This window comes from Sceloporus undulatus, chromosome 6 (assembly GCF_019175285.1).
Source record: "Sceloporus undulatus isolate JIND9_A2432 ecotype Alabama chromosome 6, SceUnd_v1.1, whole genome shotgun sequence".
NCBI lineage: Eukaryota > Metazoa > Chordata > Lepidosauria > Squamata > Phrynosomatidae > Sceloporus > Sceloporus undulatus.
The window spans coordinates 112,593,248-112,617,532 of NC_056527.1; the positions used below are offsets into that span (position 1 = coordinate 112,593,248).

At 43.1% G+C, this 24,285-nt stretch overlaps 1 protein-coding gene across 3 annotated transcripts in view; it reads left to right on the top strand.

The window, feature by feature from the left end:
* Window positions 1-24,285, top strand: part of PLOD3 (procollagen-lysine,2-oxoglutarate 5-dioxygenase 3) — a 28,739-nt gene that overhangs the window by 1,686 nt on the left and 2,768 nt on the right. The window contains exons 2-18 of one of the 3 annotated variants that reach the window (XM_042473025.1): window positions 11,216-11,307; window positions 11,705-11,841; window positions 12,216-12,379; window positions 12,961-13,073; window positions 13,463-13,526; window positions 14,505-14,602; window positions 15,372-15,473; window positions 15,619-15,750; window positions 16,838-16,959; window positions 17,743-17,847; window positions 17,977-18,102; window positions 19,058-19,199; window positions 19,554-19,667; window positions 20,425-20,490; window positions 20,577-20,681; window positions 21,971-22,117; window positions 23,153-23,278. In XM_042473025.1, coding sequence (XP_042328959.1) covers window positions 11,216-11,307; window positions 11,705-11,841; window positions 12,216-12,379; window positions 12,961-13,073; window positions 13,463-13,526; window positions 14,505-14,602; window positions 15,372-15,473; window positions 15,619-15,750; window positions 16,838-16,959; window positions 17,743-17,847; window positions 17,977-18,102; window positions 19,058-19,199; window positions 19,554-19,667; window positions 20,425-20,490; window positions 20,577-20,681; window positions 21,971-22,117; window positions 23,153-23,278 — 1,955 coding nt within the window. Of the gene's footprint in view, window positions 1-11,215; window positions 11,308-11,704; window positions 11,842-12,215; window positions 12,380-12,960; window positions 13,074-13,462; window positions 13,527-14,504; window positions 14,603-15,371; window positions 15,474-15,618; window positions 15,751-16,837; window positions 16,960-17,742; window positions 17,848-17,976; window positions 18,103-19,057; window positions 19,200-19,533; window positions 19,668-20,424; window positions 20,491-20,576; window positions 20,682-21,970; window positions 22,118-23,152; window positions 23,279-24,285 lie in introns of those variants that run through there. The other 2 variants (XM_042473026.1, XM_042473027.1) reach the window with 2 other exon arrangements.

A 24,285-nucleotide genomic window follows, 5' to 3' on the forward strand; every position in this document is an offset into this window, starting at 1 on the left:
TCATCAGGCCTTTGAAACCTGCTTAAGAGAACTGGGCCCTGCACAGTTATGCTGCATTGTCTATTTGGATTTTATTGCTTATTTTTCATAGTTGTGTGTGTCTGTGTTTTAGCTGGTTTAAATTTTATGGATAGCTTAATTATATTTTTAACTTTTGTATTTGGTATATTGTTTTGCTGTGTCTCTTTTAACATCTGTAAGCTGCCATGAGTCCCAAACTGGAGAAAAGTGACATATCGAGGATGAGGATTGCTGCACAAATGTTGCATTGCATTGGTATTAGGAGTTGTTGTTGTTGTTGTTGTTGTGTGCCTTCAAATCGTTTCTGACTTATGTCATACCTAAGGTGAATCTCTCATAGATTCTCTTGGCAGGATTTGTTCAGAGGGGTTTTGCCTAGAGTTGGAAGAGACCCCAAAGTCCATCCAGTCGAACCCCCTGCCATGCAGGAATACACAATTAAAGCACTCCCGACAGTTGGCCATCCAGCCACTATTCAAAACCTTCCAAAGAAGGAGACTCCATCACACTCCAAAGGAGTGTGTTCCACTGTCAAACAGCTCTTACTATCACCAAATTCTTCCTAATGTTTAGGTGGAATCTCTTTTCCTGTAGTTTGAATCCATAGATCCGCGTCGTAGTCTCTGGAGCAGCAGAAAACAAGCTTGCTCCATCCTCAGTATGACATCCCTTCAATAATTCAACATGGCTATCATGTCACCTCTTCACCTTCTCTTCTCCAAGCAAAGAGAGAGGCTGAGAAAGTGTGACTTGTTTGTTATGGCACCAGAGCTCTCTGACAAGAGAAGCCTAAACGTCTCACCAAACTACAATTTCCCAGAATTCCACAGCACTGAGCCATGGCAGTTAAAGTGGTGTCAATGTGGATTATTTCTGCAGTGCAGATGCAGCCGTAGTCCAGTGCTAAAACCACCATTGATCAAGGCAGGTTGGCTTAGCACTTTAAGGCTCTCCGGTATATAAAAATAAAGCAAGGGTATCCATCGTAGCCAGAGGAGGAAGGAAAAAATCCCAACCCCTTGTTGTTGTACTATTAGTTAGGCTGACCCAAAAAGCACAAAATGTGCTTTGTTCCTCCATGAACGTTCCCAGGAGGTGAATCTCTCCCTCTCCTCATGGCTGTAATTGACTTTGCAGAAGTTGCTGGATAATATTTCAGGGGGTTGTTGCTTCCAGCTTTGTGAAATGTTAGCCTGCTGCAAGAGGAAGTTATTTTGTCTCTGGAGACAGCTGTCTGGTTCTGGAAAGAAGTTTATAGCCCTCTGAATGAAGCATTGAGTGATAGGGATGCTGTTTGGGGGGTCATCTTGGGTCGCTTTGGGATCTGTAGTATTGGATCCTATTAATGGGATTGAAAGTGGGCATTGGATGAATATTGCTTGTAGCAGACACCCATTTTTCTGAACTTTTTTATTCAGGATGTCCCCAGGGATTTCCAGAGTGAAAACTGGAATGGCGCCTGTTCTTTTAATGATTGTGCAGAAAGAGGGGTTTCAAGCAGGATTTGCTTGTTATCCGGAGCCCGTTCACACTAGACAATTATAGCACTAAGATTCCAATTATAGCACTATGGCTCCATCCTTTGAAATCCTGAGATTTGGACTTTAGAGAAGGGTATTTAGAATCCACAGCCAAAGCACTCCAGTGCCTCACCAAGCTACAAACCCCAGGATTTTTCGGTTTAACAATGTTTGGGGATGGGATAACCAGCACCGGATCCTCTCTTTTCACTCTGGCAACCCTGCCCCATACTTTCTTTTTCTTGGCTAGGATATGGCTGCATAAAGAGGTATTTTCATGCACCATCAAGGCAGAGTGTAGCCTGTGGAAGGAATTTAGTGCAAAATTGGCCGCTGTCTGTGAAGTTGAAGGCTTTCATGGCCGGTATCCATAATTTTCCTGAAGATGCCAGCCACAGATGTTGGCGAAATGTCAGGAATAAACTTTTCTAGAACATGGCCACATAGTCTGAAAAACCCACACAAAGCTATGGCCACTGTCTCTCAGGCAATATTCACATCTGCTTTAAAGCAAGAGCTCACATTGCATTGCAATTCCCATTTGGTTTTCAGCATTTCCCTAGACTCCAAGGAGTCCCACAACCCACAAGGTGTGCCATTTTGTCTTGAATGAGTGAATTCACATTGCACAATTATATACCATTTATTTATATATGATTATATACCAATAGACAGTTAAGGCTCCACTCCTATCAGATGGTTAAGGCTCCTATCTATTGAATCCTGGGATTTGTAGTTAAGTGAGGTCCAGCGGGCCCTTGGTATCCGCTGAGGTTTGGTTCCAGGACCTCTCATGGATACCAAAATCTGTGGATGCTCAAATCCCATTAAATACAAGGGCCTAGCAAAATGGTCTCTCTTAAATAAATGACAAAATCAAGGTTTGCTTTTTGGAATTTGTTATATATTTTTTAATATTTTCATGTTGTGAATGGTTGAATCCATGGATAAGGAATCCAAGGATATGATGGGCTGGTTGTACTTCCCATGCGCTAATGTGCTCCTCTGAACTACAGCACTAGAACTCCCTAGCAGAGAATTCTAAGTACCCCCTACGAAATTATAAATCCCGGCATTTCATAGGATGGAGCCACGACATTTAAAGTGGCACCAAAGTGCTACAATTGTGTAGTGTGGATACTTACTACAAGTAAGAAAGAGGCAAAGTTTTCCCCCTTTCTTTCAAACCACATTAGTTTGTTCCAGTATAAAAAAAGAAGAGGGGGAGAGGAGGGTTGTGGTATCTTGAAGAGTAGTCTATTTCAGTGTGAATTTTTGTGGATTTAAACCCATTTTCTCAGATGTGTGGGTGAAGTCCATTGGCCTTGGGTTACCATAGTTGTTACTCTTTTCCACTGTGAATACAGCAAGCCAAGGCCCTGAACCTCCGCTGCTGATGAGGGGATATTGGGAGATGTAGTCCAAAAATGTAATCTTCCCCAACTCTCCCTTTGTAAAAAGTATTTTAGACTTCTAGACTTCTTCATAATCCCTTCTTTTTTCCCTGCCTTGTTAGATAGTTTCATCATCTGTGGTGTAAATAACCCGACTCCTTCTCTTTCCCTGGCTGAATGACCGGTTTTTCTTTCCTGTGCTCATCTCCCTCCTTCCCTCCCTCAGCCCACACTGGACAATTTGAGAAGTTTCTGGCAGCTTCTAGAATTTGCTGGTGACGGTTTGGGACGCTTCGGGAGACCTGAAGCCAGATTTTCCAATGTTTGCAGAGCAAAAAATAGTAGTGTGGAAATTTTAGCTCAGAGGGATTTAGTCATGGGTTTGGGCACGGACGACACCCAAGAAGGGAATCCTTTCTCTAGAAAACTCTGCTTTGATGTGTTAGGTATTTTGTCCAGATTGGACTGCAGATGGTACAATACAATTTTCAGTTTCCAGTACAGTGATGGCATCAGTAGTTAGTTCTGAAGATGGGGATCGTCCTATATCTCTGGTCCAAAACACACCTCAGTAATAATCCAGTTTGAAATCACTTTAACTGACCTAGCTCAATGCTCATGTTCAGAGGCATATCTGCATACATATTTCTGGGCTGTTCATCAAGCCCTGTTCACCATCCAATGCTTTGTGTCCCTCACTTGAACCCAAAGTATCAGACAAAGCAAACATGACCCAGATATGACAGTAATCAAAATTTCCTTCCAGTTGGGAGACTGTAAAACATTGTGATCTGCTGGAAGAGAGAGACAGTGATCATCTGGTGTCAGGCTCAGTTGCCTATGATGCTGTCCTTCAGGTTGTAGGTCTGATCTTATAGCCCAATCCAGTTACTATCCAGTCCATTTTCCAGGGGGTGCATCCATACATTCTGTATGAATGTGACACAAAACGTTGGTTGGTTTTAATGCTTGAAAGCCAATGTCTAGTCCTGATGGCCTGAAAAAAGGAAGCAGGGAACTGCCAGCTATCTTGAATTTGAGCCTGTTTTGCTTTTATTATTATTTATTTATTTAAATAATGGCATCAATTTACAAGGCGCTTCATAGCTACTACAACCAAAAACTTTGGGTCTGTCAGAGACGTACGATCCAAAGTTTCTGCATACATGAACACACAGAGGGAAGGAATTAATAGTAAAATAAAACTATACAATACAGTGATAAAACAAATTATCAAGGTAGAATACAAAAAATACAGTATAATATAAAACAAACTAGCCAATATGTGTAATCAAATGTACAGGATTATAAAACAATATTAAACTGAAGCCCCAGATGCTTTAGAAACCAAGCAAGTTTTAAATTCAGATTTAGGAATAGCAAGGGAAAGAAGTAGTGACTACTTTTGTGGAAGTAGTCGTGCTGATACATTATTTACTGGACTGTTGCAATATGGGAAAGAGCCTCAAAGTCAATCTCTTCTTCCAGAGCTCTCTATCTGGATGTCCAAAATCACTCTCTGCACTCCTTGCAGCACCAGCCTGCCTGCCTTTACCATAAACCAAGAGGAGCTTTCTAGTGCCAGAGCAGAAGCCTTGGCAATCCCCCAAGACTACATTCCTGATCTGTTGAAAGGTTCTTTGAGGAGCCAGAGGCTTGGCCACCACTTGGCGGCTGTCTGAGCCCATCAGAGCCAAAAGAGGATGGATGAAACTTGAAGAAGGAAGGGGGAACCTCGCAGCCCACAATGTATTTCCCATTTCTGCTGAGAGATTTCTTTTCCCTTGACACACGCACCTAAGGTCCTTTGTTGTATGAGGTCTAGGAATAGTGGCATCACTAGGGTTGGTGGCACCCCAGTGCAGTAACTCATGCTATCACTCCCAAGTTTGGATGTGCCAGGCCAGTAGTCCCTCAGGATTAGATTGGGCTGCTATGGAAGAGAAAGGCTTCGGTCTACTTTCCGCCAGTATGCATCAGGGCACCAGAAGAGACTGCCTGTGTGCTGGTTGTTCCAGTCTACCTGCCTTGTTTTTAAGTCCTGAAGGAATCCAGGAACCATTTGGCGATGGGAGAGGCCTCTAGGAGTTTGCCATGGTTTACTGACAGCATCCTGTCTGACTTCCTTGTCACCTCTGAGCAGATGGACTGGGTTCTTCTCAGGACTTTCAGTCTGCAGGAGTCCTGGTCTACCTACTGAGAGGCATGGTGATACATTCCACACTGGAAGGCAGGTAGCCCCCTCTGAGGTGTCATCCATGTGGTCTGCACTCCTCTAGGAATAGGTATAATTGAGGCGTTCCCATCACAACTTGTAAAACTTGCCCACACTCATCTGATGTTGTTCATTTCAATGCCATTTCCCATACATCTAGATGTGTAGACCTCTTTTGTAGACTTCTGTAGACTTCAGGATTTCTAGAATCTGTTGGATTTTCACACACTGGTCCCATAGACATCCATGATGCACCTTTCAAACTGTGTATGTACTTGGAGGCCTATAGTACTAGCATGTTGTGGCAATGCCATAGATAGATGCATGTCAGCACATAAAGTTCTTGTATGAGTTCAAGGAAGCATTTGGATCCCACCCTTCCTGGACTTTAATAGACTCTGCTAGAACTTGGGCAATTGGAAAGAAATGTTGGTTCTGGGATAGTAGGCAGACACTCTCCAAAAAGTCAGTGCCAATATTCTGCTCTCTGGGCCACAGAGACTGGGGTGGAGGAAGCCAAAAAATGAAAACTGACAGTAAACTGAAAATGGCCGAAAGTTCACTTCTAGGTTTGAAAAATCATTTTGCTTTATCTAAAAGGTGGTTTTAGTGAGCTAGCAATCTATCTAAAAGGTGCATAATTGTTCCTGGAGACTTCTAGGAGTGGTTGTTTATTATAGAGTCCACCAAAAAGCACTTTGGGTCAGATGCAACACTTCACGTGTCCCTGTCATAGCAGAACATGATAGATCTGTTCCCACACAAGTATATGTACCACTGCTTGCTTTAACTGTGTTGTTTTAGGCTCAGTTAAGATGCTAAAAGTGGGGATCTCCCCTGTTTCTTGCCACCGTGGTTTCAATCTGTAGGAGCAAACTGTGAAAGTCAGTCCCTATAAACATACAGTACAAACTGAGAACAATGTGTTTACTACTTTGCACCAACAAACTAAGAGCAAAATGGAATGAGCTAAAGACGTGGGGTGACTCATTTCTGGCCCCACATCCCTGAAACCTGGTGATCGGGTTGTAGGTCATGGCTTCCTTGCATCCAGTTTCATCCGAAAAATGCCATGGGAACAAGGAAGAATCTGTGGTTCTAGTAAGATTGCTAGTGTTCCAGCCAACACTGCAGCTGCATGGATTCCCTCCATAAAAACTGCAGGATTCTTCCTTTCTGTCCCTCCCTCCCTCAATCTCATTCTATGTGAAAGTATGAGTGTTCATGGATGGATATCATATGTAAAGAAAAGCCCCCTCATCTCCAGAAATCTTACATCTGCTTGTCGAGAAATGGAAAGTCAGAAGTGGAAGTGAGTTGGCACACCAGCTGGTTACCCAGACAAATACTATTATTTTGTCTGTGGTCAAATATTGTCAAATATTCCATGAATGTAAGAAAGCCACTGCTTTCTTATTTTGGAAAAGTAATAATTTATGCAGTCATGCTTGCTGGCAAGAGCAGGAGTAAAGGTTGCTTTGCTGGCTAGCCAGTTATTAGTGAGAGACAAAGCAAAGTCTGTCCTATAACTCACTTGCCAAAGAGTAGGCTCCATTGAGCTCGACGTGGCTTGCTTCTGAGCAGACATTTCTAGAATCCCACTGCTTCAACCAGAGATGGGAATCATGGCCCTCCAGATTGTTGAACTATAAACTCCAGCAGCCCCAGCCAGTATCTCCGGTGCTACTGGATGCTGGGTGTTGCAATCTAGCAAATATCTGAAAGGATGCATGGTTCCCACCTCTGGATTAGACAAAAGGGTTTTTTTTTGGGGGGGGGGAATCCAAGCACATAAGCCTTGAATTTTGTGTTTAAAAATTCACATTCTACCCTATATTTTGAGAACCAGCATAGCATAGTGGTTTGAGTGTTGAACTGTGACTATGGAGACCAGGGTTCGATTCCCAGCTTGGCTGTGAAACCCACTGGTAGACCTTGGGCAAGTCACACTCTCTCAGCCTCAGTGGAAGGGAATGGCAAACCTCCTCTGAACTAATCTTGCCAAGAAAACTCCATGATAAGATCGCCATGTCAGAAATGACTTGAAGGCGCACAACCACAACAACACTATGTTTTATCCACTCAGTAGGTAGCCTAAATAACTCTTTTCTTTGATTTATCCTCAGAACAACCACCCTGTGAGGTAGGTCAGTTTATGAGTGGTTGTGATTAAAGGCCACCCAGTGAAGTTTCATAACTTCTTGGTGCTAGAACTTGGACCTATACATTCCAGTCAGATTTGTTTTTACTGCTACAACACACTGTCTCTTTTAGATTTTTAAATCGTTGTTATGGCTTCCCTCCCCTGACTACGCAGATTTTTTAAAAACTGGAAATGTGATATTCCAGATGAAATACCAAAAAAACCACCCCACGCCTCAGTGGATCATTCATGATTTAAAGAAACTGCCGATTAGTTATTACTACAATGTCCCATTGCTACAATGTGTTAACCTTATTTGCAATTAGTATCAAACTAATTTATTATCCCCCCCCCCCTTTTCCTCGTGGATAATAATCACAAAATAAAACTGGTGTGCCTTCAAATCGTTTTGCAGTTGCTCTTCCCATAAAGATGATGCTTTGCAAAAGTTTGAGGATATATTTCTTTTCTTTTGCGGGGCTGAGGAGAACAAATCGAACACTCAGCTGTAAACTGAATGTTGGATTTGTGTGTGTGTGTGTGTGTGTGTGTGTGTTTGAGAGAAAGAAAGAACATCACGCCCAACTTCTACTCCTCTTGATGTGGGTAGTGTTGTTTTTGGACCTATTTGTGCCAATCTACATGCGATGGGTGCCTCCGGTACGTGCGGTTTGTGCCTCCGGTACCAACTGAACATTCCTGCCTGAGTGTGCAAAAGGTTCACACATCTTAACAAGGCTCTGGCAGGTTTATCTTCCTCCATCTGCCCCCTGCTCTCCTGTGCTGTTGACTTACCCCTTTGCTGTTCCCCATCCCACACATTCTAGGATACATGCCTCTCCTTTTCGGTTCGTAACACCTGGATGCCCTGAGGAGGAAGGTGCATCTGTCAGGCCTTTTAAGCTGTAGGAATGTGATATCTTGGAGGATGGGGATTTGACAAGATTGGGATAAAGCTCTCAGTTACAGAGAAAGATGCTTCTCTGTGTGATCATTGTTAGCATCACCCCCAAAAGGCAGTTAGAGCAAAATGCAGACCTGGATCTGGAAGGATGGAAGGGAATCAGTTAGAGGCAAAACCGTTTGCATAAGGGTAGGAGGAGACTCTAAAGTTTATATGTGTGTTTATGTGTATACACACGTCCCTCCACATTTGCTGAGGTTAGGGGCACAGGACCCCCATGAATGTAGAAAATCTGCAAGTAACAAAAACACTATGTTTTTATTGGAGAGAACACCTCTGTAAGAATCCCTAGGTCTCCTCTGCAACTCTGTGCTCAACATCCGCCAGGCATTGATCATAGAATTGCACTGGAGGAGCTGCAAATGCCTCGTGGGCTGTTCACTCTAGGACTCTCTAGGCCCTTCAGTGTGACTTTTGGTTAAAGTTGACTGTAGAATTGCGCTGGAGGACCCTAGATATTCCTAGATATAACATATTAATAAAATCTGTCAATAACCAAAGCTGCAATAGTCAAAACTGCAAATGTGGAGGGACAAGCGTGTGTGTGTGTGTGTGTGTGTGTGTGTGTGATTTTATTAACATTAATAAAAAATAGACACTTAATATTTTATACATTAAGAACAAGAAAACAGTAATCATATAACATAGACACCAACAAGGAGACAAACTAATAGTTAAAAACAAATTAAAATGTGCTTTCTTTTCTGTGTTAGTGCTTGTTTTGTGTTTTGCCTGCTATCTTATCTTTCAGAATCAAAATGAATGCATTCCTTTACCTCTTAAAGCTTTTTAAAGAGGGAATAGGGGTGGACTGGGTGACCTTGGGCAAGTCACGCTCTCTCAGCCTCGAAGGATGACAGTGGCAACCCCCTCTGAAGTAACTTGCTAAGAAAACCCTGATAGGTTTGCCTTAGAGTCCACATAAGTAAAAAAAATGACTTGGAAGCACACCACAACAACAATAAGAACAACAAAGGGATGCATCTACACTGTAGAAATAATGCAGTTTGACACCACTTTAAGTGCTGTAGCTCCATCCTATGAAATCCTAGGATTTTTATTTTACAAGGTCTTTCGCCATCTCTGTCAAAGAGTACTGGTGCCTCACAATACTACAAATCCCATGATTCTGTAGGATGGAGTCATGGAAGTTAAAGTGGTGCTGAACTGCATTATTTCTGCAATGTAGATGCACCCTATAATTCCCCAAAGTACCTCTGTTAGCATGGGCACTGACCATACTGACTGAAGGTTTCTGGGAGTTTTTGTTGTCCAAGCTTCCTAAGGGATTCTGGGAGTTTTAAAATTCTATGCTGCCTTTGGGATTCTGGGAGTTTTCATCCCCCATGATGTCTAAAGGATTCTGGGACTTTTTATCTGCTATGTCACCTGAAGGATTTTGGGACTTTTTGTCCATCATACTGTTTGAGGAATAAAGCTGTTCTCCAAAAATCTCAGAGAGAAACATAGAGGAAAGAGGCTTGCTGAGGAAGCTATCCAACTATCGTGATGGGAGTCCTGGAAATGCAGAATTTGATTGAAATCAATAACAATATTTTTTTAAAGAAAAAGAAAATCAGAATTTGTGGGCTCCTCCATAATAGCTGGCCAGCAACTTAATATGATTTCACAAAAGTTAGCCTTCACATTTCAGTCCAAAGAAATAAACTATCCCAAACTCTGGTGTGTCTGTACGTTTTTTAAAAAACAATGCTAAAACTGCATAATACTTTTGAAGAAACAAGGTCCTGATCCAAAATATGCTCCTACTCTGGTTCAGGATCCCAATTTTCTATCATAGATCCCTCTTCTTCCTCTGCTCATGCCACTTCCCAACTGACTTGGGGCATCTTGTACATCCTCATGACCATTGCTTTTTCTTTTCTTCAGAATGAAAATGATGAGTTTAAACATACTTTTTTTCCCTTCAAGGTGTTTTTTTTTCATAACATAGTTTTGACTCTTGGACCAAAAATCACAGATCAAAATCAAGGATGGGAATTGTGCAGCCCTTCAGATGTTGTTGGGCTGCAACTTCCAGCATTCCTCACCATGGACTGTGATGTCAAAAGCCGCTAGGACCTGCAATCTAACAATATCTGGAGGGCTGGAGGATACATAATTGTCAACCTACAGATTGTTCCTATGGGTTTGGAGGGATGCCCATGCAGTACAGCAGCTAGCCCAGCCTTCCCTGAACCTAGAGCCCTACAATTCCCATCATCCCCATTCTGAGAGTGCTGGGAGTTGCAGTCCAACAGATAGTGAAGGTGCTAGGTAGGAATCATTAGAGCACTGGGTGAAGACTGTTGGTGCATACTGACCATAGATCAGCCACCAGTTTGCAGCCTGGCTTTCTGAAAATTTGTAAATTCTAAATATTTTTGGACTTCAGCTCCTAGCTGATGGGAGCTGCAATCCAAACATCTGCCAAGCACCAGGTTGAGATTTTACCAACCTACCTCACAAGGTTGGCATGAGGAGGATCAAAGCGGAGAGTAGAGTCCTGAGCTTGTTGTGTGAGAGAAAGATGGGATAAATTAGATATAATAATTTCCAGCTCTGTATATTTACCTCTCTGTGAAAGAATTCCTGCTAGTTGTCTGTGTCTAGACTTGTGGAAGCTGAACTGAATGTGTCACTCTTCCTGCATCTGTCCTCTCAAAATCTTTAAATCCTTAAATCTCTTCTAGGGCTGGAGGGGGGAAAAACCTGGAATGAATTGGCGCCACGTTCTGCTTTCTAGGCACCAGTTTCCTACATCTGGAAAGGGGAAAGTCCCTGCTTTAAATTCCTAAGCGGCAGCCAAAATACTTTAGGAACCTGGATGTCCAGGTTCCTGCTGCTGTTTTGCTCTTAATAGCAGGCAGAGAAATGCAGGCCTGTTCTTTCTATAAAATAGTCATTTCCACATTTAACTTTCTCTTTTTTTGCCCATATATGTCTTCATATCTGCAGGCAAACTCCTGGTATTGACGGCTGCCACTGAGGAGACAGAGGGCTACCAGCGCTTCCTGCGGACTGCCAAATATTTCAACTACACTGTCAAGGTAGCTGCCAACCTGCCCTCCCAACATTTCCCCAAGGAACCCACGAAAATGAGAAATACCTGTAATGTTCTTTCTGAAAATAAGATCATTTAACAGCCTAGGAGCAGCCACCAAGAAGGCGCTCTCAGGTGCCTTCACTCAATGGAGAACAGGAGGTTTGGAGGAACTGAGGAACCCGAAAACCTCAAGGGCGTTGCATGCAGCCCAGAGCCACATTTTGTGAATGCTTTGTTCTTTATGTGTGGGGCAAGGAGATGCCAGGAAAGGATCAATGTGACTTGAAAGACAGTTGCATGATCACTTGTTTCCAGCTTGGAAGTAGCTGAGATTGAGTTTGCAAGATCCTGCTTGTTTTGCTTCTGTTTTATCTATTACACTTGTTTATCCTCTTCCCCAGACTCTTGGCCTAGGTGAAGACTGGAAAGGAGGGGATGTAGCCCGGACAGTTGGTGGAGGACAGAAGGTCCGTTGGTTGAAGGCTGAAATGAAAAAATATGCCAATGAGGAGGACCTGATCGTCATGTTTGTGGACAGGTGAGCTTGCAAAGGATGGCCTGGGTTTTGTTGTTGTGATATCTTATTTGACAGGCTATTCTGAGCTTGCATGTATGGCTGGGTACCACCATGGAGGGTTCTCAAAACATCATTATTAGTCTCCCTTTGGGTGATAGTGATATGTTTGACCCGTCTGTGCTGGGTTCCCAGCCAGAACTGGGTAGAAGCCCAGAACACAGAGAACCCAAACCGTCTGATCTGCTTTCCTTCAGCCAATCTCTAAGTGGGTTCGCTGCAGGTTATATCTGATGGAAATCTACCTCACAGAGCTGTAGTGATCATTTAGATTTACATGATTTATTTTTCCTGCCTGACCCCCAAAATTCAGGCTCTGAATCTGTCTTCTTTTTCAGCTATGATGTGATTCTAGCAGGGACGCCGCTTGAACTTCTCTGGAAATTCCAGCAATTCAAGAGCAATCTGGTCTTCTCTGCAGAAAGTTTTTGCTGGCCAGAGTGGTCACTGGCTGAAAAGTACCCACCGGTAGCTGTGGGCAAGCGATTCCTCAATTCAGGAGGTAAAAGACCAAATGTACCAAAGGAGGTGGGAGATGGCTTATAGTGTCCATATCAGTGGGAGGCAGTGAATCCACACTGGGGTTTAGTTTGAGCTTTTCAGAAGTACCCAATGTGTTAAATCCTATCCCTGAAATGTTTTTGATACCTTTTATAGCCCCTTTAACATTCAGACTCAAAACCACAACAGATTTGCTATCTCCCCCCCCCCCCCCCCCCCCCCCTCAAAACGGGGTGGGGGGAAAGTGCTGGGGGGGGGGAAAAAGAAAAAGAAAAACCCACAGCAAAATGCTGTTTTCTCGTCTTGTTGCTTCCTTTAACAAGAGGGGGGGAGATGTTCTGCCCTGTGGTTTCACAGACCTCTGTAATTCAGGAGGAGGTATCAGTGTTCACCATAAACACATCACACATAATTTTGACAGCAGCTGTAGAGGAGGCTGCAATTGTGATGCCTCCAAAAATTGTATGTAGGCTAGTACATTCACAAAACCACAGAGCTTGACATCCTTCCCTTAAGAATGCAAGGCTAGACTTGAATAATGCACAACCCTCAAAGGAGCAAGCTTGTATCTCTTTCTCCCAGGATTCATTGGCTATGCCCCCACCATCAATCGCATCGTCCAGCTATGGAAATACAAGGATGACGATGACGACCAGCTCTTCTATACACGCATTTACTTGGACCCAGCCTTGAGGGTGAGCGAATGTCATAGGAGGGCTGTGGGGTGAATTTGTAGTGGTCCTTTAATCGAAAGACAGAGTGATGCTGCCTCACAAAACTACAAATCCTAGGATTCTATAGGATGGATCCATGGCAGTTAAAGTGATGTCAAAGTACATTATTTCTACAGTGTATAGATACACGCTAGGAGAATGTGGAGGTTGGGATTATCAATAGTTTTTAGTCTAGAATAGAATAGACCTGGGTTGGTCTATGACTGTAATAAACATTCTATTCTAATCTAATTACTAGTCAGGATGATTATATGTTCCTTCCAGTCCCAGAGTTGCATAACTGGAGGAATGATGGGCAGGATGTTGTGGAAGGCTTTTATTCTTACCACCTTCTCCTTGCTGTCTCCTAGGAGAAACATGGGATCACCCTTGATCACAAGTCAAACATTTTCCAGAACCTGAATGGGGCCATTGGTGAGTGATTGGTTCTTTCAGTAAATAGCATTCCATAGGTAAGCAAAGGCCTAATTGTTGCAGAGAGGAAATTTGAAAAGGGAGGAGAAGACTCTGGGAATAGCCTTTTCTTCTGCTACACAGAAACAACAGTATGGAGAAGGTTCTCTTGGAGTCAGTAGGTTCCCTTCATCTATGTAGTGAAGATTCCACATTTCAAAGAAAGTATAAGTGCAGATGCACACTTATTGGATGTGTCTGGACTACGGTGTGGGCACCTCTGAAAGGTCTGTAATCCCATTTTCACCTTCCTCCCCTTAGACTTCCATAAGTCACACACTACCTTTTTCAACAAGCAAAGATGAGATTATTCTGGTTGCAGAGAGAGAGAGCTCTTTCAGGCACAACAGGGTGTGGAGCTCCCAGAAATATCTTAAAACCAAGATTCACATCCCTCAGAGGCATTTGGGAGTACAGTTTTCAATTTGGGGTTCTAAATTTGGGGAGGGGACAATAGGGAGTTCTAAAGGCATTGGCAGGTGGTATTGTGGCTTGTGGGCAATACAGTTGTCACTCCTGCTCTAGTAAAGCTCAGAAATATTACTTGTTTGCACTACAGCCCCCAGAATCCCTCCATCATCATCACTAGTGTTTATGTTGGTCAATGCGATTCTGGTAGTTCTGCTCCAAACCACAATAGTAGCTGTTGGTTCTCATGTCAGCAAGGCAATGTGTCTGTTCTGATTTTTGGTGTGAACTTTTAAGGAGCCTCTTTCATATCCACTTTAAACTTTGGACTAAACCTCAGAACAGATTCACCACCTGATTGTCATGGAAGTGACTATCTGATGCTGCCCCCAAAGTAACTTTTCTAAGTTCTGGTAGGCCAGTTGGGAGTGGGTAAGAAAGAAAACCTCTGTTTGTTTCATGTTTCTCAGTCAGAATGAATAAATGTGTTGCATATTTTTCCCAATGTTCTTATTTCTCTTTGATTAATAGAGGAAGTGGTTCTGAAATTTGAGCCAACCCGAGTGCGAGCCCGAAACGTGGCCTATGACACTCTTCCCGTTGTCATCCATGGCAATGGGCCCACCAAGGTAATCCCTTTCCTCAAATAGCAGGGGGACATTTGTCTTTGAAGAACTACTCCCCGATGGTGGTTGGTGGCTTCTGTGGCAGTGTTTCCACTCTGGAATTTGCTCCATACTTTTAAAGAGTTATCAAAAGTGTTAGGGACCTAATAGCCCAATGATGCTACTGTCAATGATCCAAACACAGCTTGGAAAGTTGACTTTTTCTTTAAACTATGAGAGCCAGTATTGTATAATGGTTTGAGTATTGGACTAGGACACTGGGAGACAAGGATTCAAATCTCTTGTCAAATTCAAATTTGTCTATGGAGATCTGTTGTGTGGCTTTGGGAAATCACACTCTCCCAGCCTCAGAGGAAGGCAAAGCTTCTCTAAATAAAATCTGCCAAGCAAACCCAGTCATAGGGTCGCTATGTCAGAAATTCACACAACAAAAGACTCATTTGCTCATTTGAATTGCATTCTGGAAAAGTAGTATTTCTGAATTCTGATTCTGCAAACACAGGCCTAGAGAGCAAACCCACTAAATCACTTGCTGAGTGGTGTGTCAACACATAGGTCAATCTCAGTGATTCAGTGGGCCTACTCTAGTCAAAGGTAGCAATAGGATCTAGGTAATGTCTTAGGAGGTCATGTTCTCATCCTATCTTGACCTCAGTCTTGGCAATCTTGGCAAGAATTACAGGGAAGAATCCAAGTTGGTGCAGCTGTAGAGCAGCCAATCCCATCTTCCTTGTGATGACCTGTGTTATTTCTTCTCCTTCTGTTTTCACAGCTACAGTTAAACTATCTGGGCAACTATGTCCCTAATGCCTGGACGTATGAAGGGGGCTGTGGGGCGTGTGATCAAGATCTCCTGGATCTGTCAGATTTGCCAGTGAGTTGGATAAAGAAATGAAGTGGAATGGTTGTCATAAAGTGGCAGATGTTGGAAGATTTTGACAGAGAAGTGAGTTTTGTGTGACGTTGGAGATTTTTTAGGAGAATATGCTTACTTCTCTTCATGTCCTTTCTTTTTACAGGAAGAGTCATACCCACACGTGCTGATCGGCATTTTCATTGAGCAACCCACACCATTTTTTCCTCAGTTTCTCCAGCGGCTTTTGACCTTCGATTACCCTTACTCACATCTCAGCCTCTTTATCCACAATCGTGTAAGTTGTGTTCCCCACTAAAGGGAGGTGTGGGAACTGTGCAAGCAAAAGGGGCTTCCTTGTGTTCTTCATGCCCCCAATCCCTCACCCTCTCTGCCCTGTGGGGTGCTGTTTCACCATGAATCACTGCCACCCTAAGGCTGCATCTACGCTATAGAATTAATGCAGTTTGGCACTGCTTTAACTGCCATAGCTCAATGCTGTAGATTTCTGGAATCTGTAGTTTTGTGAAATATTTAGCCTTCTCCGTCAGAGCGCTCTGGTGCCATTCCAGGATCCCATGGGATGCAGCCATGACAGTTACATTGGTGCCAAACTGCATTAATTCTGCAATGTGGCAGTAGCGAAAAACATCCCAGAAACATTTTCAAAAAGGAACAGGATGTCACCAGAATGCCAATTTCTGTTTCAGAAGATGCCAGCCTCCTGGCCAGTATTGGCTCTAAAGTAGAAATATGAACCCTTGGTTATTTTGTCCTTGCATGTCAGTATGAATAATTATGGGTTTTTCTCCCTACTCTGGGAGGAAACGAATAAGCTTCTGGGATATTCCATCTATATTTGAATGTCTGAAAAGGCTGTGGTGAAATTATTCTGTGGATAAAAACGTATGGGGGGGTTCCCAACAAAAATCCTACTTTTTATAAGGGGATTTTTTTTTACTCCACAGAATAATTCCTCTGCATCACTTTGGGGCACTGAATAGTGGAGTAAAATTGTGTACAGTTCTTGCAGGTCTATTATGGGATAATCTAATGATACCTCTGTATTACCCAGTGTAGAAATGTTCTGAACTTTATCAAAGTCTCTGTTACTGTTCCCTTGCTTCCTGACTCCATACACATTTGTGCGCTCTTGCTTATGAACCCATGCACCACCTGATTATCCCAAATAATCAGCCCCATCTGATGATATAAGTGCCCAAGTCTGCTGGAGCTCTGCATCCACCATATATTTTTCTCCTGTGCAATGCTGCATTAAAAGCACAAGAGTCCTCTCTTATGTTGCAATAATGCAGTCCAAAAGAGAAAGATTACTCCCTTCCTTACTAGATGACATTAATATGTCCCAACTTTTTTTTTGCCAGGTGGTGTATCATGAGCCACACATCCAAGCCGAGTGGGAACGGCTCCGTGAGGCCTTTGACAGCATCAAGCTTGTAGGACCAGAGGAGGAACTAAGTGAGAGTGAAGCAAGAGATATGGCCATGTAAGTAAAAATGTTGGGAGGTATTCTGGGCAGGGAGGTAAATGGGGTTTAGAGTGGTGTCATGCTTAATTTTGAAGTTTGGGCACTTGACATGACAGTCCTCCATAACCATGACCCCAAAGAGATTTCACAGCAAATCAGACATTGTCTTAATTGCTCATTCAAGACTAAACCATCTCAGAATACTTTGTTGCACAACAGAAGTAGTTCCCAACAACATATTCATGTTGTAAAAAAAACAACCGTTTCAGCTTCTCATAGAATAATAGAATCCTAGAATTGGAAGAGACTACAAGGGCCATCCAGTCCAACTCCTGCCAAGCAGGAATACATCCAGGAATTCTGTAAGGATTACAGCTAAGGCCCAAGGAAAGAAGTCAGCCAGTACTGGGTGGCATATGAGTATAGATTGGTAGAATAAGAAAGCACCCTAAAAGCCACCTAGTCTAACCTCCTGCTGGTGCAACTGAAGTATCACTGACAGATGGCCATCTTTAAAAACCTCTTGCAAAGAAAGGAATGACCATCACCCCCTGAAATAATCTTAGATTGTACGCCATGGGCAGATTTACTTTATCTATTTTATTGTTTGTATGTACAGCGCTGTGTAAATCTACAGCGCTATATAAATAAAGCATGATGATGATGATGATGATGATGATGATGATGTTCCATTATTCCAGTTGATTATAAAGCCCTGCTGAACCTTTCTCTATTATACCACTGGGCAAGTGTGTTTCAACATAAGATCTAACCACTTTTCCTTCTGTGTTTGGGCAACAGGGATCTTTGCCGACAGGACAACACCTGTCACTATTACTTCAGCCTAGATGCTGACGTGGTGGTGACGAACTCCGAAATCCTACAGACCCTTATTCAGGAGAACAAGTGAGAAATTATTCTTTGCTGTTCCTTTTGTTCTCAGAGCCTGAAAGACCAGGTCACAGGAATTCCTCGTTCTCACCTACCTTCTTTTTCTTTCCTGCCTTCCCCATCTCCCAAAACTCCACCATCCAGGAAAGTGATTGCTCCCATGATGTCCCGGTATGGCAAACTTTGGTCTAACTTCTGGGGTGCTCTGAGCCCTGATGAATACTACGCCCGTTCAGAAGACTATGTAGAGTTGGTCCAAGGCAAGAGAATGTGAGTTTTGGTAGTGAGAAAAAGGGCTTAAGCTTTAGATGCCAGTTGATATGTGTATGGAAAAGTAGTCTCACAGCTACAGGCAGAGCTTAGAAAAGTTCAATTTATTGGAGGGATGGGAAAAATGTGCCCCAACCCCAAGGCTGTTTTTGCAGCCCTCTGGACTCCCTGGACCTTTGTCTTGTCAAAAAGTATCCTTAATTGCCTCTCTAAGTTATGGACTTTTTATGGACTTTTAGGGGGAAATGTTGGATGTATCTACACTGTAGAAATAATGCAGTTTGACGTCACTTCAAGTGCTGTAGCTCCATCCTATGGAATTCTGGGATTTGTAATTTTACCTGGCCTTTAGCATTCTCTGCTTGAGACTGCTGGTGCCTCATGAATCTACAAATCCAAGCATTCTGTAGGATGGAGCCATGGCAGTGGTGTCAAATTGCCTTATGTCTACAGTGTTGCTGAACCCATTGTTGCATTTGTTTGATAAACCAAGGTAAGGCTCAGTTGGGAGAGGATGAGACAGTGGAATTTCAGGACCCTCTCAACTATTTAACCTCAAAAATTACCCTTTTCAGACTGTCTGATATTTTTATTTTTGCTTTTTTGGCAGTCCATAAGGTCTGCAGCAAGTCTTAGGGACAGAAACTATGTCCTTGGCCTGGCTCAGTTGACTACTTCAGTTTAGTACCTTTCCAGGTTTCATCATGGTAGTTTTCTCCATTCTAAAAATTCCAAACACCCTTCCAGATTAATTACTAAGAGCTTTCAACTTACTGCTATACTTTAGTTGACCATTTTTTGCCTTTGGCTCTGCCCACTCACAAAAGGTGGCCTCTGGGGAACACCTCCAAAACTAAATCCAACTCTTGGGCTGAGAGAAGTTTCTCACCCCTTTTCTAGTGGACTGCCCTGCTTTTGGCACTAATGATTCTCCTGTCCCTTTTCTCCATTGAAGTGGGATGTGGAACGTCCCCTACATCTCCCAGGCATATTTGCTACGAGGAGAGACCTTACGCCGTGAGATGCCCCAGCGCAATATCTTCACGTTGGATGACACAGATCCAGATATGGCCTTTTGCAAAAGTGTGAGGGAGAAGGTGAGACCTTGGCATCTCTAGGAGACTCCACTAATCCATATCCCTGTGTGCTTTGAAAGGTGTATTCTGCATCTCTCATGGGATATGTGAATTGTTCCTATTTGCCTATATTTACAAAACTTTCTGCTTTTCATAGCTGAGAAAGTTTGGTTCAGGCCCTGTCCCATTCGGGGTTTCATTGGATGTGAAATAAAACCAGTCCCAACATACAGTCAGATTGGTCATCTTGAGGACAAGAAACATGTTTTAAACCTGAGTGCTATTCAGAGTGGTGGTCTGTGAGATCAGGCAGAATCTGTGTGAAGTTTTTGTTCCTTTCCCAACCCAAATTTAGATCTCTCTTTCCTTTTTCAGGGCATCTTTCTTCACATCAGTAACCGGGATGAGTTTGGACGCCTTCTTTCGACCTCTAGATACAACACTTCCCGGCTACATCCTGATCTCTGGCAGATCTCAGAGAATCCTTTGGTGAGTGGCTGCTCAGTTTCATAAAATTGGGCATCTCAAGATATAACGAAAGTGGGATACACAATTTCCCCTCAGATTTGGGGAAACTTTTGCCATTTGCTGCTTGCACGGCAGGCTTATCTGGCATCAGAGGCAATACGACTCGCACTCTCATGGACCCACTGTGAAGGATTTTTATCTTGTCTCAACTGTGTTGTGCCAGGGCATAATGGGAAATTTAAAAGATGGCTCTTATTAAGTGCCACCATTTAAAATTTCCTACAGTGCCACAGAGCTGGGGAAAGAAATCTCTTGTAGACATAATCTGGTCTGCTGAGATCACCCATCTAGCCTGTTGGAGTTTTCTGTCCTCATTGACCCCCTCTGATCATTGGTCAGCAATAATATTAATTTCACACTAAAAATAACACAGTTTTGCAAACTGCAAAGATTTTACATAAAACAGAAGCTCTGGGTTGCAGTACAAGAAGGCTTTTCAGGCCAGAAAATAAACAACGGTAAATATACCATAATCCTCACCCAGTTTTTAATACAACCCTTACAATGGTCTGCCACTTTCCACATCCACACATGCTTTGCTTCAGTTGTGCTGCAGCCTCAGATGCTCTCAGATTGTTCGCTCCACACCATTTTGGAAAAGCCACTTCTCTGAAGCCGTGAGGGCTAGAAACCTTGGTTAGCATTAAAACCAAAATGGCTCCCTTGTGTGCTCCTTATCATCCTTAATGTCTCTCCACATTTGTTTTTCCTTCTTCAGGACTGGCAGGACAAATACATCCATGAGAACTACTCCCAGGTGCTAGAGGGGGAACACTATGAGCAAGTAAGAGGTCCCCATGAGATCCCAGTGCTCTCTCCTCCACTGTGATCTTTCTTCCAGCCCTTACCATCCCATCTCTCATTTTTCAGCCCTGTCCTGATGTTTACTGGTTCCCAGTGTTCACCGATCAGATGTGTGATGAGCTCGTGGAAGAGGCAGAAAATTTCGGTCAATGGTCTGGGGGGAAGCATGAGGTAGGCACACAGTGCCACAGCTTCTCTGGTTAATGGGGAAAGGATGCCACCTTGTCTGGGGATCTGAGGTGTCATTTTTCAGGGTTTTTTTCTTCAAAGGATCAACAAGTAATTTTTAGCAGTTTTCTTCCTGCTGAGAGAAAGTCTTTGAAAAATATTTTGTTTTTGTTTTGGGTTTTTTGGAGGCCAGTTGCATTTTGGGAGTTTCTTTGTACAAAAGTCCTTTGTGGTAGTTTTGTACAGGAAACATGCACAAGAAGCATCACAGAAAATAATGTCCCTTGCAGAGAAAATGCTGTGTTTCCAAGAAAACACATGTAAATTTTGTGCAGAATAAGCCTTGAACTACAGGAATAGCCTGCCAGCAGAGATGCACATAGTCTCATACAGTTTGTTTTTGTGGCCCTTGATGTCTCCAGTTCCCTGGACTGGTTTTCTGACTTCTCTTGGATGCTTCTGCAATCAGTCATTCATATTATTATTACTATTATTATTATTATTATTATTATTATTATTATTATTATTATTATTATTTTCTTATATCCAGCCTTTTTCCCAACATAGAGATTCAAGGCAGCAGACTGTCACCACCACCCCAATAAAAATACCTGATTTTCAAAACCAGCCACTGATTCCCATACACACACACACACACACACCTTTTTCATATTTTTGGCAGTCCATGCAGTTCTCTGAGAGTTGTGAGGCAAGACCTGATTCCTGGACCCTTTGCAGTTGCCCATCCCTGCTGTGATCTTACTGGTTTCAAATTACTAATCCTCTTGACGTTTCAAAAGTTCTGTTCAGAGGTGTTCATGGATTATTATTCTTTCAAGTGCTGGGGCTTCAGCTTAGCTGGAGAAATGCCATTCACACATGATGCAGCATTTTTAGAGTGGAAAGGAGAGATGTCACAGAGCTATTGTTCAGTTTTTGCTTATGGTTGAGGCATTCTATGGCTGGGACTATACAGCTCAGGCATGGGCAACTGCATAGGAGCCAACGGCCAGTTCTTCCACACACACTCGGAGTCCATAAAGGCACACAGCAAGCCCAAATATCTCTGTTTTCCTCTACAGTCCCTCTAAAAATAGTGGCATGAGATGCCATTATGTTTGTTGCCATTTTGAGAGGGAATGCAGAGGAAAACAGAGGTAATTTGGGGTGGAGTGGGGTTCTGGAATGCTTGTGAGCTGGTGATATTTTCATGTATAGGTTGATGGGGGCTAGACTGCATGATCTCAGGGCAGCCCACTTCACCTGATTGTAAATGAGCATGTCTCTTCTAGGATACCCGACTAGCTGGTGGCTATGAGAATGTCCCTACTGTGGACATCCACATGAACCAAATTGGTTTTGAGAAGGAATGGCTGCAGTTCCTGCGAGACTACATCGCCCCTGTCACAGAGAAGCTCTACCCAGGATACTACACCAAGGTATAGTATTGCTCTCAATAAGTGGGCAACCAGCAGACACCATGGTGAAGTATCACAGCTGGGGCAGGAGGTTTAGTCACAAAGGGAGCACATGGGAAAATTAATAGTGGGATAAGATTTAAAATACCTAGTTATAGAGAGACATGGGGCCTTTCAAACTATGTTGTAATAGCACATTTCCACTTTAACTTTGATAGCTGCATCCTGTGGAATCCTGAGGATCATAGTTTGGGGAGACCCAAAATGTATCTGGCAGCAGAAATTGTTGTAACTGTCAAGAAGGGGTTATGCCAATGTCAAATAGGGTTTGGACCTTTTGGACTTCTTTGAACTTTGGATTTCATGTTTGGATCACAGCTCCCAGCCCTTCCCGAAAGATCTTAAAACTCAAATAGGCTCCTACAAGGAGTTACAGTATTTCAGATAGCGTTGATAATGTTGTGGGACATTATCACATGAACCCTGTTCAATTGTGTCAATTGAAAAAAATAAAGGAAACATACCAATTTCAGAGCAGCCATTATCACACGTCTTCACAATTGCGTGACTGGACCTGCTGCTAACATCATGTTCTCTTCCTGACTCCCCTTAACTTCACCTCCCTACTCTATGCCCTACATATACCTTTCAGTCTTTATTTTATTTTTATTTTTGAATAAATAAAGTAAAAGGGAGGAAGGACAGGAGGAGAGGAAGAGACACTGAAACTAATACCAATATCACAACTGCCCCAGCAGCGATGTTTCACATCTGGGCACTAGCATGATTGCGAACTCACTGACAGGTTTTCCCCATCAAGGAAAAGGGATGTCCTAACCGTGCTTTGGCAACACAGCAGCTACTGATCAGAGGTGTCTCTGTGTGGTAAATATTGCCAAAGCCACTTTCTTCTGCCTGTAATTGCAGTTTAAAAGCTGTGTATGTTAATCTCTGTAGTCCAAGAGAAGACAAAATAATTTCCCAGTATTGGCTGCACGCATACAGTGCAATTTGCCGCTCCCCTCCTTATCACAAAGTCTCGCTTCCATTTCTCAGGCTCGAGCGATCATGAACTTCATGGTCCGGTACCGTCCAGATGAGCAGCCCTCACTCCGGCCCCACCACGATTCCTCCACTTTCACCATCAATGTCGCTCTCAACCACAAAGGAATCGACTATGAGGTGAGCAACCCCTACAGAGCAAATGGGGGCATGCTCTAGGCTAAACTGTTATTAGTGAGTGGGATGTAGCCAGACCTGGAGCAGAGATGATACTAGAATGGAAACATCAAATGGGAAAAACATTCTTGGACACCAGTGTTTTGAGCAGATTGGGTTGGAAATTGTGGAGCCCTGTAGATGTTATTGAACTGCATCTCCCAGCAGCCCTAGGTGGTAGAGCAGATGGCAATTAATTCCCACCCCTTGAGTAGCTTGATTAGTTGTTGTTGTTGTTGTTTTTCATTTAAGTAACAGTTAAGATGCTGACTCTGACAAGAGCCATATCGGCAGTTCAAGACCCAAGTACTGCCAGATGGAGTGAGCTCCCATCACTAGTCTCAGCTTCTGCCATTCTAGCAGTTCGAAAGCATGTAAAAGCATGCAAGTAGACATATAGGTACCACTTTGGTGGGAAGGTAACAGCGTTCTGTGCAGTCATGCTGGCCACATGACCACGGAGTTATCTTTGATAATGCTAGTCCCCTCGACTTAGTAACAAAGATGAGCACCACCCCTTACAGTCAGACACAACTTAACAATCTTGTCAAAGGGGAAAAACCTTTACCTTTAACCACCTAAAACCATTCTTCCCAACCTTTGGTCCTCCATGTGTTTTGAACTTCAGCTCCCATAATTTCTGACTGTTGGCCAAGTTGGCTGGGGCTTCTGGGAGCTCAAGTTCAATTAGAGAAACAAAGGTTGGGAACCACTGAACTAAAACAATGTCCCAATTTAATTGAGCAGGTGGCATTTGAAGTTCTACATGCACTTTTTAGTATCAGTATTTTAGTATCAGGAGTGAATGTACAAATATTTAAAGGGTTGTCACATATTTTGGGAGAGGACAAACTCTGGAGGCCCTCAGGCCAAATTTTCAATTCCTATGATCTCCCAAGGATGGCTCAAGCCCCCAAAGCACAACCAAATTTGTCCCATGTCCATTTCCCATTTTGTATACCCTCTTTTGG